Source organism: Lycorma delicatula, chromosome 1 (assembly GCF_047948215.1).
Source record: "Lycorma delicatula isolate Av1 chromosome 1, ASM4794821v1, whole genome shotgun sequence".
Classification (NCBI taxonomy): Eukaryota; Metazoa; Arthropoda; class Insecta; order Hemiptera; family Fulgoridae; genus Lycorma; species Lycorma delicatula.
Window position 1 is genome coordinate 75880056 of NC_134455.1, and position 19843 is coordinate 75899898.

Below are 19843 nucleotides of genomic sequence, written 5' to 3' on the forward strand. Positions count from 1 at the left end.
ATCAAACTTTAAAAAAATAATCTGAAAATTGTTTTTCGATAATTATCTGAAGAGTATTTGCAAGCCCCAATCTAGTGAGTATCATGTTTAGTACAGTTGGAAACGGGGAAAATTTGCAGTCATTGATCAATTTTTTATTTATTTCATTCACCCCTTTGAAAGTCGAATTTTGAAAAATCTTGAAATTGGTTTTTAGATATTTACATGAAAATTACACTCAATAAAAACCAAGTTGTTATTTTCATTTGATGCCAAAAAATTTTAAAAAATAAGTGGGTTTCAAAAAAAATTAAAAATTAATTTTAACCCTTAAACCTGAATTTCACAAAATCTAGAAATTAATTTTTAGATATTCACATGAAGATTACAAACACCAAAAATCAAGCTGATATCTTCATTTGCTAATGAGAAATTAAAATTCATGTTACTCAATTTTAACTCTTTAAACCGAGAATTAAAAAAATCCTTTCTTAGCGTGCACTTATAAGAACACGTATACAAATTTTCATTAATTTATCTTCAGTAGTTTTTGCTGGGTGTTGATGAATCAGTATTTCCTTGCTTGATCGTTCCTTATATATTTGGGTTATAAAATTTATTTAAAACAAGTGCATACAATTAAAATAAAAAGTTTCATTAATTTATAGTTGAACCCATCCAGATATGGCTTGATATTAGAGAGTTATCTATTTTATTCAAATAATGAACATTGAATGTTCATTAATGGGTGTAGCTGGATTCTTCCAGCTACATTAAAACATGCCACCTTACCATCATAATGTAGATCAGTTCTTGTTTACAAAACACCATTTGAATTTTAATATTGTGTTAAGTTTGTACGTTATACGAAAATATAAAAAGGAAATGAAGTTATATTTACCAATCTATAGTACAACAGTTGATTAATGAAGGAAACATACGAATTCGATTACGAAATGCACCACCAATAGGCGACATAGCAAGTACAACATGTAAATTCAATCTTACTCGTTCCAAGAAAAAGTTAAATAATGCCAGTGGTGTAGTATCCAGTTTCCGATTCTGAAAAATAAAAATGACAAAATCAAAACCTGAGTGCCAAGAACAAATAAAGAACTTCATGATAAATTGCAAAAATTACCTTGAAAATCTCTTTGTACAACATAAAAAATTATGAGAATGGGTTTTATATCATTTATTCTGTTAAAATAATTTAAATCTCTGAATTCACTGTATACGCTCATGAATTAGTAATTTAATTATTTTTCTAGAATAATAAAAGATGAGTTCAACAATACTAAACAGTATTCACAAGTGAACTGCAATTCATATTACCTTTATGGCAACATATCCAAAATAAATTCTGCAACTGGTAAGTTACTTTATAGCAAACCATTAAAGTAATTTATCAAAACAACTCAAAAATATTTATTATATCTTACAGAATCTCGAGCTGCTGTCATCATTTTATCAAGGATATCTGCTTTTTCATCCGAAGGAAAAAGATTAGGTACATCACCAGTGTTTAGGATCAGATTTATATCTTCAACAAATCCTTCATCACGTATCTGACTGTCACTAAATAAAAATACTATTTTTTTCCCATCACATCCAGCACGGCGTAACAGCGTTCTTAGATCATCTCTCCATTCAGGCATACCATAATTCCTTGATATTTCTATCTGAAAAATAGAGAATTATATTTTATTATGAACAAGACATTACGGATCACGGATTCATAATCATGGAAGAATTTAAATACTATGTAGATTATCAGATACTACTATGTAGTGTGACATTTTAAAACATATTTTATGGAGTAAGAAAATTATTGTTATACCTATACATCAATTTTTTTCTTAGCAGCTCATGCATTTTTAAAATTAAAAAATCAACCATGATTGTTTTTAAATTTTTTTGTGTAGGGGTATAAAATGTGTTTGTCAATAGAGTGACAAGTTTTTATTTCATAACATTATCTTCTGGTGAATTCTTATATTGAGATACAAGAATTATTTCAGAATATATTTTGTGAAACTCATGTGTTGAATAAACTGAGCATAAATCATATACTTCATTGCTTTAATAAAAGTTATAGAATAGAAGATGATAATGCATACTCTATCCATCCTTCAGTGCTACAGCTGAAATTACTATCATTAAAAGCTGGTTACTGGAACCTGTTGGAAAAATTATTGTGTAACATATCTTCTCAGGTATAATTAGTGAAACAAAATGTAAAAAGCAACATGGTACTTAAAATTATGACCTTATAAAATCAATGTTTTTTTCAAGAACTTAACAAGCTAGATAAAACTAAATGGTTTAATTACGGACAATGATTTCAAATATTCATCTGACATATGCATACTGTGTGATTAATAATGACAATAGTAATTTCAATGAAAAAGCATGACTGCATCTAAGTGACTTCACACTAAAATTAAAGCAGATTAATAACTAAGCGATTAAAGCAGAGAATAACTAAACTTGGAACTATATAAAACCACACAAGTTTCAAGAATTGCTTCTATCTAGTGAAAAAATTAGTCTTTGTGGTGCCATTTTCCAAAAGAAAATTAGTGGACCAGATTTTTTAATAATACTGTAAATAAATATGTTTACCACTCATTAACAACTAAATTTATTCCTCTTTCAGAACACAAAGATAAGTGATGTTAAGAATAATAAGGTGGTTCCATGGCACTTAAAACAGCTATGTATTTTCATAGTCATCAATTTTAAAAAGAATGTAGTCCCGAAGCTTTCTGATTTCAGATCAGATTTTTTTTTCTCTAGGAAATGTGAAAAATAATGTTTTAAAAAACCCCCAGTTATTGAAGAACTAGGACTGTCAGAAAAAATGCAACTAAAACAGTTGAGCAACCACAAGTATGATAAAAACAGTGAAAGATTATCTAGAAGTAAAGGGTGGATATTCCAACAATTATCATTAAATTCTACTTTAACAATTAAAAAAAAACCTGTTTCCAATACTACAAAATATGTTACACTAAATAGTTTTTTTTTATTATTTATTTAATATATTTTGGTTATATGATTTTTGGATCAATCTAATAGCAAACAATTAAATTTTTACATACTTATAATCTTGATAAATAAATATTCTCTTTAGCATATTGTCCTTGAACTAACATCACTCATAAATATATTGCAAGTAATATAAAATATAATTATGTTTTGCTGTAACACAAAATATACTTGCGTACCTTAATAAAATGTTTCTGGATCTACATTCATTTTATTTGCAGTCAGAATGTATACATTTACAAATAAGAACAGTAGTAATATAGTTATAATAGAAAAAAGGCGGCCTACGGCCTGCCATGAAAAGTTACATTGTTTCTGTTTCATTACCCATGATTTTGTTAAATGTTTTTGCCAACTGTAATTAAATAACATTCATGAATTTAGCATAGTAACAATAAAAACATTTACAAAGAAAAGCTTCAAAATCCTGAACATTTTTAGCTGTTTCTTGAGTTGTGATTTTTTAACACAGCTCTAACCCCAATGTGTTCCTTTTATTCCAAAAACACAAATATAATTTTAGATAAATCGTTTGTATAAAGCAGTATAAATCATGTAAATGAATGAATCATTTGTGCGCTGCACCGATGTCTGGCACACCACGTGGTCCGCTGTGTGACAATAGCAGCTAAAATAAAAATGTGAGCACATACAACAAACAAACCCACATACCACCCTTTTTTTGTGGAAAGTGATACCCTGATGCATTAAGAATAAAAAAAAATCAATCTGAAGACGAATTGTATAATCAAAGGTAACTAACTACATTTTATGTTACTGTTAATATAATATTTTACTTTTTTTTATAGATATTTTTAATTTTTAGAGGTTACTACTACTTCTTACACCTTTTTTAACTTAAAAGAAATCATTTAAGTTTTGGCTTTATGTTATAGGAAAATGAGGATAAATTAAATGATACTATCTGAAAGCTTAAAAAGCTACTTGATTCTGCATAGTTACCTGATATAGAATAAATTCACCCATAGAAGCAGCTAACTTTGTAACACTCTGCCTTCCACTTCCACCAATGCCAACAAGTAGGACATGTCCATTATCCTGTTGTAAGACACGGCTTACACGTGACACATGTTCTATAGCAAATTTGAACATAACTAATGGCATCGGTGTGCGTGATAATTGATTATATTCATCTAAATAATACAGCATTCTTTCAGTTAACAGATGAAAATCTTTAACCTACAGAACAAAATTCTATATTATGAAATTATAATTTTAATGAATAACTAGATTAAGTAGAGTTCAGTAATCAAATAATTTTCCAACCAGTTGAATTATACAGATCATCTTCTATCATCCTTTTAACTTCTGCCAGGTATTATATATACATATAAGATAAACTATATTAACTAAAATAACATTTAAGCAGGTAAATAGCAAAAACTACTTCTGAACAAACGTGACATTCTCTAGTACATTTTAAAATGATATATGTAGCATACTTTTGAGAGGGAACTAAAATTAATTGAGCCTTTGAGGTTCATTAAATATTTTATACACCACAAGTATTGATGCTGAAGTACAATTCATTTCATTTAATTATGGATTAAAATAATTTCTTTATAAATTGTTCTTAATTTTAAAGGTTAAAATTAAACTTTTATTTATTAATTATAATTTTTTTTTAATTTCATAATTTAAGAAAATGAACGTACTGAGGCAAAAATTTTTATTGATGTATTATATTTAATATTTATAGAACAGTCAAATATGAAAATAAATTAATATTTACTTATATTAACTTCAGTTTTAAAAAACATATTGAAATTTTTTTTAAATATTTTTCTTTTACCTTAAATAAGGCCAATAAGTCAGTAATACAGAATAAAATAAACCTGCACAACGTTATCATCAATTACTAACAACAGAGCCTAAAATGGTTAACAATTTTGGAAAGGTATGAAAAGGGGAGATATAGTGTACAGTGTTTATTCACTGGCGTAGTAAACTATTACAAAAAATGGTAAAGCTCAGACCAGATGGGTTAATTATAGTAAATTGATGGTATTTATTATACACACACGACTGGTAGAACTATAAATACTACAAAAAAATAAAAAATAAAAGAGATTTACCTCATCATACACTTTTACATCAGCATCTGGAAACATATAATTTCCAAAAAAGAGATTTCTTAAATGTTCAACTTTCAACGTTGTCTCATCCTCTGGAACTAATGAAGCAAGAAACTGATCAATTTTGGAACGAATATGAAAATAACATGCTTCTTTTACAATTTCAAATAATGTTTCTCTAGATAAAAAAATTAAAAAAAGGATTATTGAAACGTAAATCTGGTAGAAAAGTTACATTTACAAAAGTTGAAAAACAATTAAAGCAATAAATTCAGTAAAATAATGGATAATTATATAATCTTTGTATCACAAATAGTGACAAAAAATTTTCATAAAGGATTAATAGACTGCACTCATTAAGATACTAATAACAATTTAAAACTTAACTATTTTAAATGAAAATGAGCTATCTGTTAATATTCTTTTAATACCACACAATGAATTATTCCTCTCTTAAAGTAGTAAAGAATTTAAGAAATATCTTAAGTTCCAAGATTTGGTAAAGAAAAAAATTTTGTAATTCACCTTTTTGGATAGAGAGGGGACAATGATTGTATAATATATTAACAGTTATCAGTAAATAAAAGTGGGTAATAAATGAAGGGACTCATGGTGTAAGGAGTCTCCCCCCATTATAAGTGCAAATGGCCTCCTCTGAGAGCAGATGAACAGTGGTGGGTACAGGAGACTTTATTGCTCTAGGAGTGGAAAACTGCCCCTGAAAGCAGAGAAACTTCTTCAAGAAGTGAACGGTATCAGAATGCAGAAGGGGAATGGAAAACCACTATATTAAATATCCTAGTGATAATTCTTGGCATTACGTTATGATACCAGCTTCTTCTGTAAAATGCTCTGCATTTACAGAAGCCAAAAATAAAATAGATTCTCATATGGATCTCTGGAGAAGCAACAAAAGAAGTTAAAGAATTGACTGCTTGTAGGAATTTGGAATGTCAAGACTTTATTACAGAGCAAAAAGTTCAGAATTTCTAAAGGGTAATGAAGATAAGTAAAATGGATACATTTGGACTGAGTAAAGTAGATGGAAAGAACAGGGTGAAATAAAGAGTAGAGAAGTTACCATATACTATTCTGGAACAAAGAATGGAAAAAATGGAGTGGCAGTAATTATGAGAAATGAAATAGCAAAACAGGTGTAGAAAGTATGTTATAAATGATAATTAGTATATTTAAGGATTGGACTTCATCAAAAGATTTACTTATGGTGCAAATATATATGCCAAGATTGAATTATGAAGAAGATATTGAAGAAATATATGAGAATATTGAAGATGTAATAAAATAAGAAAAGGATTGTTGTAAGGCACTTAATGGGTGTCTAGAATGTAGTGGTTGGAGAAGATGAAGAAGGAAGTGTGATAAGAAAATCTGGTTCAGAGGTAAGAAATGGAAGGGGATCAGAATAGTAGAATTTTGCCAAGAGAAAAATTAGTTATAACAAACACTTAGTTAAAAAAATCTTAAAGGAGAAAATATAGTTGGACATTCACAGTGGACAAAGCATGCTTGCTGTAAGGTAGACCGAACTAAGTGGATGAAAGATACAGACTGCTGTTAAGAAAACCATTGGTTGCTTACTAAGTGCAGATACCAGTATCATGTGCTACTTATGATGGAATTAATAATAGCTTTAAAAAAGATAGAGAAAGTGAAGGTAGTTAAGAAATTGAACTTTAGAAAAGGTTGAAGAAATTAGGAGGAAACAATGGGAGAAAAACTAGCTAAGGCAATTAAAGAAAGCAAAAGGAGAATGAGAACAGTAAGGATATCTGGAAGAGAATACAAAAATACCACAATAAGTACAGCAGAGAAAGAAATAGGCTATTATAAGGGAAATAGCTAAAAAACTAAGGGTAACAACAAATATGTTAAAGAAGAGAAAGAAGGTGGTATAAGAATAAGACAGGAAAAAATAAAAGAGCATTGTATCACAAATTAAACAATCAGTTACGGAGAGATGTACAAAAAACTGGGGAAAGGTGGTTGAAGGAAGAATGTAATGATATTGAGAATCTAGAGAAGAAAGGGTTGTAAGAAATGATTAACAGAAAGGTTACAACTATTACATGGGGTAAATATTAAGGGAATGGTAAACTGTGAAAAACTGATGATGTGGATGGTAAAATGCGACATAAGGAGAAAAAGAATGAGAAAGATGGAAGGAATATGTGGGGATGACCTGAATACAAGGTCTGTTGAGAAAATAACCAAACTCTGCATTTTTAATCTTTTTATTAATTTTACAAATTGTTGGTCCTTGTCTCCTTCAAAGTACTCCCCCTCCCCATTTCACATACTTTTCCCAGCAGTGTTTCCACTTTCCAAAGCACTCCTGGATAGCTTCATTTGAAATGGCCTTTAAGGTCCGTGATGAATTTGTTAATGTCATTAATAGTCTCAAAATGGTGTCCTTTCATCAGTGATTTTCATTTTGGAAAAAAATTAAAAATTGCAAGGAGCCAGGTCCCATGAGTAGGGAGGCTGAGGGAGGACACTAATCTGATTTATGGCACGAAACTGACGAATTGAAAAGGCTGAATGCATGGGCACATTGTTGTGGTGAAAGAACCATGAGTTGTCTAGCCACAACTCTGCTCTCTTTTGGTGGAATTTTTCATGTAACCATTGTAAAACGTCTTGAAAGTATGCACAATTCACTGTTTTACCTTGACACAAGAGTTCAAAATGTATAATTCAATTGAAAAAACAGAAAGCATCACTTTGACACTGGATCCAGACTGACGTGCTTGCTTGGGGCATGGAGATCCTTTGCCTATCCATTATGATGACTGAACTTTGTATGTCTTAGCCATAAACCCAGCGTTTGTCTCACATTATGATCCTTTGCATTAATGTTTCATTGTCACTGGCTTGTTGAAGAAGTTGCTGACAAACATCCACTTGATGTTCTTTCTGCTGTTCGGTCATCAAACACAGAACAAACTTTGCTGCAACTTGATGGATGTTCAATTTTTAGTCAAAATGTCAAGGCATGATCCATTTGAGATGCTAACTTTTTCTGCAAGTTCTCTGACAGTCAATTGGTGATTTCCACACATTAGATTGTTAGCTTGTTTCAAAAATTGAAACATTTCTGTGAAAGTTTTCCCCAGTTTCACGCAAAGGTTTAGGTTTTATGTTGTATCACTGCTCCCAAAAATTCCACATTACAAAAACTGCTACTAAGACTTAAACACATTACACTCAAATAACAATAACATGAAAACTAAACGAGATATCAACAATCCAAGAACATGTGGTTACAGAGGAGGTTATGTGGAACACAATGCTGCCAACCACATCATTAAATATCTCCATTGGCATGAAATTAAAAGTGTTCAGTTATTTTTGGAACAGACCTCACACGACAGAAGTAATACCAGAGGAACTAACTAAAGAAAAGAAATGGGAGGTGACTGAAGAGGATAACGGACTATTGATATTAAAATGTAAAGTATTGAAAGAAATTAAAGAAATGAAGAATAAAAATCAATTAGAGTTGATGACATCCCATAGAATTTTATAAATGCTTAGAGGAGAAAGGAGTGGATGAAACAGTTGAACTGTGTAACAGTTGATACCAATGATACCAATTCTGAAGAAAACCAGTATCATAAAATATATATAATACAGAACAATAAGTTTAATAGTCCATGCCGCTAAAGTATTGGTAAGAATCCTAAACTGGGCTTGAATAAGAATAATGGAAGATAATGCAGGGGAATGCCTCATCTTATTCAAAGTTAAAAAAATAAATATTTTGAACTTAAATAAATACAACTATAATCTTCAACCACTTCTACATAAAACCAGTTGGTAAATTTTATCATCAAAGTTTAATTATTACTGGTATGTAGACAAAAAGTGTTATAGTGTTATAGCAATTTCCTGAAGATTTTAATCTTTAACAACTTAAAACTAGTAGAGATAGGATTCTTCAATATTATTTTTTATTCATTAATTTACACATTTTAAACAATTTTGTAATTGTAAACATACAAAATTACTTACAGTAATTATGAAACTTGTAAAATTTCAGTTCGTTTGTAAAAACTGTTAAATGATCCATCAATGTTAAGAGTAAGAGCAAATGAGAATTACTCAAAGATTAAAAGAATTATTTTTCATCCTTGTTAATAAGTCTACTGAGAGGGTTTATCTTTCTCTCACAATTGTAAGTTTGGGTCTAGCTAGATCAGCTTTACCATAGATTACTGTATATCACTGTAAAGTGATCATTCTAAACAAAATTAATCTGCATACTCATACACATACATTCATTTCAGTTACGCTTGTAAGAAGTGAGTCATCTAAAAACTTTAAAAATAGGTTTTCATTCTAGAAATTTTAAATGCCGCTGCTGGAGTAAATTGAAAATTACACAAGCTTGTGCATCTAAGTGAATATAAATTTGTAAGTTTACACATGGTTTCTAGTAACTCCCAGTATTCATAGGAAACTTTAATTATAAACACATCATTATTGTTCAATGCATTAGAATTTTTACCAAATCAATAAAGTATACCAAAATCAAAGGTTTTTGTGTTGGTTTTCTGTTGCTGACAGTAGAGCAAATCTTTTTTAGAAAAATAAATACTTACTGCACTTTTACTACTCAATGTTAATTACAAACTTCTGTAACGTTCAATGTTCTACAAAATACACTAATACGTCGCAGTTCAGTACAATCATGTAAGTTTTAAATTTAGAATTCTAGTGTACAGTAAAATGAAAAAATATTTTTTATTAAATATTTGAATAATATTTACCGATCTTCTTGCTCAGTTAATCTATCACAAAACACTCTAAATATTTCATGAACCCACAATTTCATCATTTTCTCCGGTTCAGAAATTCTACTAGATGGAACTAGCATAATTCCATACATAACTCTGGCAAAATCTCTCAAATTGAATGTATAATGTGACTTTGCAGGAATTGGAAGAAATTTGGTTTTTGCTTGTTCATACACCTGCAGTGTTGCTGCAACCATCATCTAAACATAAAAAATTAATGAAAATGAAATATTTTAATTATCATGAAGAATAATGTTACAATAATAATGATACAATATTTTCTTCCATGATGAAATGAAGCAATTATACTCTTATAACATACTGTTTAAAAAATAGAAGTATATTAATTTCTTATTTTACATTATATATTCTACAGTTGGCTGTGGTACTTATAATGCTCAGATTAATCTTTTTCTCTAATACCACTATAAAGTAAATCCCTATAGTGAACAGACTGATGAAGTGTCAGTTGCAGGCCTGACTTCCACAAGTTGGTGGGCTTGGCATACTGATGCACTGTAATATATTTGTCACAGTAAAGAATGAAACCACTTTACTCCTCACTTCCTTAGTAAGTTTGATAGGATCTTTTTGTTCATGAGAATGGTTATGCTATTTTCATATATACAATAAATAATAAATTATTAAAATGATAATACTGTTCCACTTGACCAGTTGATATTTCTTGTCTCACGACAACGTTAGTAAATTAACATTCAACTGTAAACAATCTGCCGGTCATTTTTTTTAAATCAGGGTAAAGGAAAACTAATCTGTACAAAATTATGTATTAGTTTATCCAAACTTACAATCAAGCAAAATCTGATGGCCAATTAAAACTGTCATTTTTTTTTTAGACAGGAGAAAAATTTTGCACTAATGAAAAATGTCAAGCCTGGTCAGGATTCAAACTTAAATTTTTTTTAAATGAAAGGCTTAGTTTATGATTCTATCATGGAGGGTGACCCATAAATTTAACAACATAAAAGGAAAGTACTATTAATCTTAAAAATAGATTAAATTTGTATTAGGCTTTGTACTAAAATCATTAACTCATATGAAAATAAACCTTTCTACGTCTGATCGCAAAATGATTACTGTATGAAATAAAAAAAGAATAATATAAAATCAAATATTTATAGTTCACAGATGTGTTTGCATTAATTGAATATTATTTTATAAAACCACTTTCTTCTATAGAATAAAATTTCAGTTTTTATGAATAGCTGCAATTTCTCAAAGCTATGCAAATGTAATACAGGTGAACATAAATTATTCAGTGCACTTTAGGGGTTAATAAAAAATGAACAAAGCAATGTAGCAGTTATTAATTTTTTTTAAACAGGTACTAGAGTTACTGATGATGAATGAACACCCCATTGCGATATACTGACAAGGAGGATCATCAGTTTAGCAATGTCTACTGTGCAGAAGAAAGCAATGTGCATACTATGGTTTCATGAAAGCAGATCTGTTATTACTGTTTATAGATGTTTTTGTTTAAAGTATGACTGTGATCCTCCAAATAAAGACCCTATTAAATGTTGGTATCACTAGTTTAAGCAAAGAAGAAATGTATACAATAAAAAGGTGCTGGCAAACCTCCTGTCTCTATGGAAGTTAAGGATCAAGTATAAGAAACTTTTCAGAGAAGCCCGGATAAATTTACTAGTAATGTTAGTTTAGAACTGGGAATATTGCAATTGTGAAGGCTCTTCACAAGCACCTAAAACTTATGCATACAAAATTCAGTTGGTGCATGCAACTGTAGATGGCAATAAACCCATGCCATTACAATTTTGCCATGGACATTTCTAATAAAGTGAACAAAGATAATGCATTTTTTGAAAATATAATCTTTTCTGACAAAGCTCCTTCCATATTTCTGATCAAATTAACCATCATAATTGTTAGATTTGGGGTAGCAAGAACCCTTATGCCATTTGACTTAACATAATGCATGATAGCCTGAAAATTAACATTTAGTGTGCATTGACTGCTTATGAAGTGATCGATAATTCTTTTAGCGCTAGTTATGTAGACATGTTACATACAATACCACAAATTGAACTTCGGCAACCTAACATTTATCTTCAACAAGAATGCACACTCTCACACTAGGGTTTACATGTTAGGGACTACCTACATGAACAACTTCTCAATGTTGGATTGGCCGTGATGAACCAATTCCCTGGCCACCTCAATCCCTTACATTACAACATTCAATTTCTTTCTTTGGGGGCTTGTCAAAGAGAGTGAACATGTAATGAAGGTTATCAACAACAAACTAAAAAGAATTGAAGGTGTAATTAATGGAATTACTTCAAATATTCTTCATAATGTGTGGCATGAAATTGAATATTGTCTAGCCATTTTACGTAAAACAAAAGGAGCTCATATAGAACTTGTTTGAAATTAATAAATATTGTAAACAAACCTGTTTGAAATGCCTTGGTCAACAAGAAAACATGCATGTAAGTACACTGATTTGTTATTTTCTTAATAATATCTAAAATGCATTGAATAATTTATGATTACTCTGTAGTTTAAATGAGTGTAATGCATGAAACAGAACTCCTGATGGTTTGTGATTATTTGGTGCGTGATGAAGGAACGCATAAAGAAGACTATATCTGAGAAGAAGGCTATATAATTTTAGCTTTACAAATGACTCCTTTATGTCTGTTATATTCAGAAAAGTCAAAGCTTTCTTTTCATAACTTTATTACAGAAATAAAGTTTCTGTAAAAATAGATGAACTGTGTTCTGGTTTATTCATTAAATTCAGTAAGCTCAAAGCACTTCAGCTGTATTACAGAAATTCTAGGCATACAGATCAAAGGACTATAGTTCAGCATGTTTAAATTATATTTTGTGAGTTATAACCACAAAAAAATAATTTTTTAATATTAATTGACATTGTCTACTCATATCCAACACTCTCTCTTCTTTATGGTCTAATTTTCTTCATTTCTTATTCTTCTATAATAAAAAAAAACTACAATTGTCTTGGCTCTCTTCTCATACCATTCATACCACATCATATAATTTTTAATATTCTTTTCTAAACCAAATGTTGCCAAACCAGCTCATACCTTTCATAAAAAATGTTTTTCTCAAATTCATACTGATAAGGTCCCGTTAATTCCTACATCCTTAAAGGTTAGTGTGGAGGAACCACTTTTTTAAGTTAAATGAAAACAAAGGAGGCTTTTACATCAAGAAATACAAATTATTAAATATTTTCCTCTTAGTTTTCTTATTTGATGAATACACCTAGATAAGCTACTACTTACCATTGCAAAATGTTATTTTTTTTTTATCATTATGCCATCAGATTCACTATTTCTTCCATATTGCTATTGAAATCTTTCATAACAAAAGTTTTCACTTCTTTCTTACCTTCTTTTCTACAAGTCTCAATTTACTATAAAACTCCTCAATGTTTGTCATTTTGAAAAACATTTTTTTCTATCCCTACAAATACATCTCTTTTTGAGTCATATAGTCTTTGATTTTCTCAAGTCTTCTAGTCCTGTTATTACATAAGTTTCTACTATTAATATTATTTTCACTTTTTCTTTCAGCATCTCTTCCTTTTTTATTACCATCTTATACTTCACTTTCCTGCTTGTGAGGTAGGATTGATTACCAACCTAAGATATCTTAAATATAAGTAACATAACATGATCATATAACAGTGATTAATATCATAAGTAGAAAAGCAAAATATCTTTATATAAAAATGTAAAGCAACATTACTAACAATTTAAATTATGACCTATTCTATTACTTCACATTAAAATATTTATTAAACTACAAAAAAAAATGATATAAAACTAAAGATATTTTACATAATAAAAATATCAATTGTACCTTTCCAAGACGTGATACTTTTTCATCAAAACCTTTTAAGAAATGCCACTCTAAAATAGCTGAAAAAATTTTAGTCAGTGTAGTATCATCAAATGAATCTATACAAATTATATTCATATGACGAGTAAAGCGGAATGTAACATTATTTGATCCGCCCCCAGGTGGAATCATTGAACCAACAAATAGCTGAAACAAGAAAAAATAAACAAAACCCTCATTAATACAACAAGAATTTTTAATTAATACTGGTGAACATAATTTCATAATATTTATGAATATTGAAATAATTTTATTGAATGGAATTATTTCAATCATGACTGAGGATGTGGGATCCCATGGAAGTACTTTCATGAAAAATTAGGATAAGGTATGTCCTATCTCAATATTCTGTACTAGTTTATTTAATAGAATGTAAATATAAATTAACTGTACAGAGGAATAATATGAATCTTAAAAGGATTAATTTCAGTAAAATAATTTCATAATAATGTAGAAAAATCTATAACACATCTCAATATCATGTGGATTAATATTTTCTAGCCAACCAACCATAAGAGACTTTAAAATTTGAAAAACCCAAGTTCTTTAAACAGATCCATAATTAGTTTTTAATAACTCTTTAGTTGTTGAAAAATTAAAATTTAATTTTTGTTGAAAGAATGCAAAATTCCTTAATCAATTCATTTGAATTCTGGCTTATAAATTTTTTTTAAATCACTCCTATTGTTATTAGTTTTCTACTTGTCCAATCATTTCTACAGAACTAAATAAATCAAAATTACCTCAAATGTCAACTAGCTGAATACCTCTTTCTAACTCATAAATCTGCTTAAGTTTTTTTTATCTAAGTCTGGAAGCTATTTTATAAGAAGTTAGTTATAAACAATTTAATATGCTATGAAAACATAAAATATAAATATGTTTTATCAATTTCAGGGATAGCCAAAATTTATTAATCTCCTTTTAGAAATGTTAATCATTTATTTTTATTTCCTTCTAAAAATTCCAGGAATCAAATGCCCACTTTTTATTTACTAAATAAGAAAGAAATTTAGAATTTACAGAAATTTAAACCTTGCATTTCCTTTTTAATTACATGTATAACTTGTACCATCTGGGTAAATTTTTTAGTAAAAACTGACAAAACCCACTGATGTTTTTCTGCAAATGAAAATCATTGAAAATTAAGAACATTTAAAATATTTACATAAATACTCTTAAGAAATTAAATAATAAATATACTTTTTAATGATTTTAACAGAAATTATAGTAATATATTTTTTTTTATATAGTTTTATTTTTTTTTAGTGTGCAGTAAAGGTAATCTGATTGCTGTATGGTCAGATATAATGGTTTGTAATATTAGTGTGTACAAGCTAGAACAATATGTCTTGCATTCAATCATAAATTCTTTTATGTATGTAATATATTTATAGGATTGATATGGAAGTTTTCATAAGTTCTAAGATTTGTGGTATTAAGAGCTTAGCACTTTTCATTAGATGTATAAGACTAATATTATTTTTCATGCAAAGAAGTGAAGGTAGTTATTTTTGAACCGTTAACAGGTTTATGGTTCTGACTCTCTCGATTGATTAATAATATATTACATCTAGCTAATTCATTAAAAATATGAACAGCATTTATTAAAATATGGACATTAAAAGAATTGTAAAAATATCTAATTATAAATGAAATTACTTTTATCTAAATAAAAACAATGTTGGTAGTGATACTTTTAGAACAATAATAGTTATAGAAGTATTGTTTAATAAATTTATGCATTATGTATTAGCTTGTATGCACTGGATAAATTAAGTAAATGTTTATAATTCTATGAGGTTCATATATGTCCATATAAAAAAACAAATATTACGGTTTTAATTTGTTGACATGAAATGTACATGATGATTTAAGACTAGAAACAAAGAAGAAAAAACACAGTTGGCCTCATAGCTGTAGATTTCTGCGTGACATTGTCACTAGCAACGAAGGGAACTCCTGAACACGAAGGCTTTTGTATTTTGTAGTTTGCTAAATGTTAATCTGTACTAGTTACAGTTCAATGTATATTCTGTAGAAAGTTTAATTGTGATCCTCCTAGTGACAATAACATTCATGGATAGCAAAATTGGTTTGAAATAATTGGATATCTGTGTAAAGAGAAGAGTACAGGAAGACCGAGGATGTTTGAAGAAAATGTTGAATGTGTCAGAGAATATTTCTTGGATAGTTCTAAAAAATTTGTTAGGAAGACTAGCCATAAACCAGCAGTGTTGGTGATGACAGCATAGAATGTTATAAGGAAATGCTTGCGTATGTGTTAATACCATTTATATCTGTTACACACTTTGAAGCCTATCAACATGCTAATGCTGGCTTCACAATCAAGTCATGTTAAAAAATGACGATGACAACTGTCTTGATTGTATTGTGTTTAGTGAGTTAACATTTCATTTTAGTGCAAATGTTAGTACACATAATAACCATATCTAAGGGTTCAGAAAATCTCCATGAAGTGTTTCAGTGCAAAAGGGACTCCCCAAAATTAAATGTTTTCTGTAACATTTTGACGGCAAGTTTACAAGCTGTTTTTTCGTTGATGCATGTGTAATATGAGTTGTTATTTATATATGCTGTGTAAATGACTGCAAGATGAACCAGGGAATTTTATATAGCAAGATGATCTTCTTGGTGGCCTAACTTTGTAAGTGTCAGTTGAATGATGTTTTCCCTCAGAAACCATGTCATGTTTTCTTTTGGGGTTTAATAACTATTTTGTGTATGTGCCTCTGCTACCTACTGATCTCCCAGTTTGAGGCACAGGATTGATGCAGCTGTTGTTTCCATTAGTCCAGACATGCTGGTTAAAGTATGTGACGAACTCTCCTACCAGTTGGATGTATGCTGTTTAAGAGTTACTGTTTTATTTTATTTGTGATTCATTGATGTAAATCATAGTTAAGAAATAAAAATAGCCTTATTACCCTGACATTATTTTTTGTACATCCTGTACTTTGTAAAAATCAGTTATACATATTTATTACTGTTTTTGAAAATAAATTTATTATACTAAAAAAAATATATAAACCGCAATAATGAAGTCTTTAAAAATACAAAAGGTTAACACAAGAGGGTAAATAAACTCTTAGGCAAAAAACAAATATTGAACTAAATTAGAATGTATGATGTGTAGGATTCATGAATACTTGCTATACCCAGGTGGGAACTTTAATTCAGTTTTCTGTATGAACTTCAGATAGGGAAAAGTCCTTAAATAGTCTGCAGCTGCAAAAGTTTGCTACTCTGTTGAGCCCCCAACAAAAAAGTAGCTGTTCTGTTAGTTACTAGAAGTCATCAGCAAAAGGAAGTGGAAGAAAGGAGGTGATCAACATACTGAAACTGCCTTTGATCAAAATAGTTTACCATCTTGTCCAGGACCCAAAATACTATTCAAATATGACCAGGTAAGAATTGCAACTTATAATTTGGGTTCAAAGAACACAAAAAGTTTATCAACCTTACATTAAAAGAAAAAGTAGACGTCAGAAAACATCAAACATGGCTGTATAAATAAGATTACAATCCATCAAACAATAATCCTGTATAATATACATTTTTTCTCAAAAATATCCTTAAATAAATAGAAATAAATAGAATAATTAAAAATTTGTTATGCATAGCTTCTTAACCAACTTTCAAAGTAAAATTGAATTGTACATGGTATTTTATTTGAAATAAAACAAATTTTATTCATGATTATACATTTTACATAAAGCTGTAGTGATGACCACAACTGTATGAAATCCATCTCCTAAGACACTAGCATGGTAAAACCATTTATTAAAACCAATAATACTGCAATCTTTTGTAATTAAAATATCTAAATTTTTCTATGCTCTTTAGCACGTCTTCTGTAATGGAAGGGTGATCAATGTGAGAGTGAATACGAACAACCACTGAGATGTAAATGTTATTATATATTTTAAAAGTGGGCCTCAGTAACATTAAAGTAAACAACCACTGGTTCAGAAACCAGTTTCAGATGTTTTAAACAGTGCACCAAGGTAAATAATTTTACTGCTGGAGCAATAAAATGCACTTCCTCTGTGGCCACTTGTATATTGGAGTTCACTTGAGAGATTCTTTATTCATAACAATTTTAAACAGTGGGCTACTTGTTTAAATTTCTAATTATGTAGAATAAGTAAGTAATAATTTTGTTTTGAAAAGTAGTACTTTAATATAAGTAACTTTCAAAGGCAGAGGTGGCTACCTCTATAAGTCATGATATTTATAATTAATATATTATTTTACAGCACTGCATTTTTATCTTCTTAAAAAGTATCTTAAATGTTATTATTTTAATGTTGACTGGATTCTTACATGTTTATCAGAACCACACTTATAATTTTTACAAAATCAAAACATTGTTTCTTCACTTCTTTTTAACACCACTCATGAATATTGTATCAAAAAGTAGTTATTGTAAATAGATGAAAGAAATAAAATAAAAATAAATAATAGAATAGATAAAGAAGTCAGTGTCAATTCCACAGCAGCAAAAAATAAGAAAATATGCAGGAAGTATTTTCTTGTAAATCAACAGTCATAAAATAATGATAAGTCAAAACCTTTAAATGGCTGAAAAAATATAAAATGACAAATAATTAAATATTAAGTAGGATAATGACATTAGAAAATTTTTTTTTATTCAATCTCAACAGGTAGATAGATGATTTAGTAATATACAGCAGTAGATTTTCTAATGTTATTTTGTGGCAATTATGGGAGATTTGACATTATCAAAATCTTTCTAATTCAGTGTTATCACTCTTTCTACAACTAATACACTGAATTCTAGTCATCAGAAACAGAGTATCACAAAGAGAACAAATCAAATGCTAATTTAACCAAATAGTAAAATAACTGACTGATATATAAAAAAATTCTAATTACTATTACCGAATTGGGCTTGACATTTAATCACAGGTCATAACTTCTTCCAGTTAGCTTTACAGAAGAGAAACTTATACTGGAATCATTCATAGAAAACACAATTCACTGTTTTAGATCTTAAGACCTAAGAATATAAAAACCGATAATACAAAAAGAAATCATTAAAGAAGAGTAAAATTATTTATAAAATTACTCACAATATCAACCAGATCTAACCGAGCAGTAGTCTTTAGATCATACCAATGTCGATGGTCAATCCACTGGCGTAGAAGTTCTATTGGAGGCTGTGCTCCATATGTTTCTTTTTGTGGCATGCTTAAATCATCAACAAATAATACACACATCTTACCCATTGCTGGTCCAAACACTCCTTTTCTTCGTCTGTAAGAATATTAATGTATTTATTACTGGTTATCATCTGTTATAATTATTCTATGATATTACAGGGTCAATCTTCAAGTCCAGATAAATTATATGTGTTTATATTTTAATTTGAGTACTAATGTTACCAGCATACTTTCATAAACAAATGTACTGAGTACCAATATATTATGATCATCTATGTTAAATTATCAGCATTGAACAGGAGGGATCACTCTGCATCTGAACAAGACAAACTGTCAAATTTTTGCTGGATCTTGTAAACAGGTAAGATGACTGCAATAAAAATGCTTTAAGAAATCATGAAAATTCCAGACAGTTTAAAGTAAATCATATAACTCATAATTAAATAATTACTTTACCTTAAAAAATGCTACATAAAATTTAAAAACATAAACCTACATCATTACTCAATGTTATTATCCAAAATCAAATGTTTCTATTATATTAATCCTCTAAAAAACAATAGTCTAAACAATAACAAACCAGCTCACACTGATCATCCTTGGGGTAATTCAAAGTCTCAATGTATTCCTACAAAGTACTCAGCTATCATTTAATTAAAAATGTTTAAACATATCATGCTTATTGATAAATTTCTGAAAACTATCTACAAAATTTCAAAATTGCATTTAAAATTTTTTTTAGCTATAAACTTTGAATACCAGATTAAAAAATATTGGC

The 19843-nt window shown here is 29.0% G+C and overlaps 1 protein-coding gene across 1 annotated transcript in view; it reads right to left on the minus strand.

Moving 5' to 3' along the window:
* The window catches only part of Dnah3 (dynein heavy chain 3, axonemal), a 257006-nt gene that overhangs the window by 115956 nt on the left and 121207 nt on the right, over positions 1 to 19843 (minus strand). The window contains exons 21-27 of the mRNA XM_075354669.1: positions 18976 to 19159; positions 13820 to 14005; positions 9917 to 10143; positions 5127 to 5304; positions 3994 to 4230; positions 1422 to 1661; positions 881 to 1041 (exon numbers count right to left, since the gene is read on the minus strand). Of these exons, the coding sequence (XP_075210784.1) occupies positions 881 to 1041; positions 1422 to 1661; positions 3994 to 4230; positions 5127 to 5304; positions 9917 to 10143; positions 13820 to 14005; positions 18976 to 19159 (1413 nt within the window). The remainder of the gene's footprint in view (positions 1 to 880; positions 1042 to 1421; positions 1662 to 3993; positions 4231 to 5126; positions 5305 to 9916; positions 10144 to 13819; positions 14006 to 18975; positions 19160 to 19843) is intronic.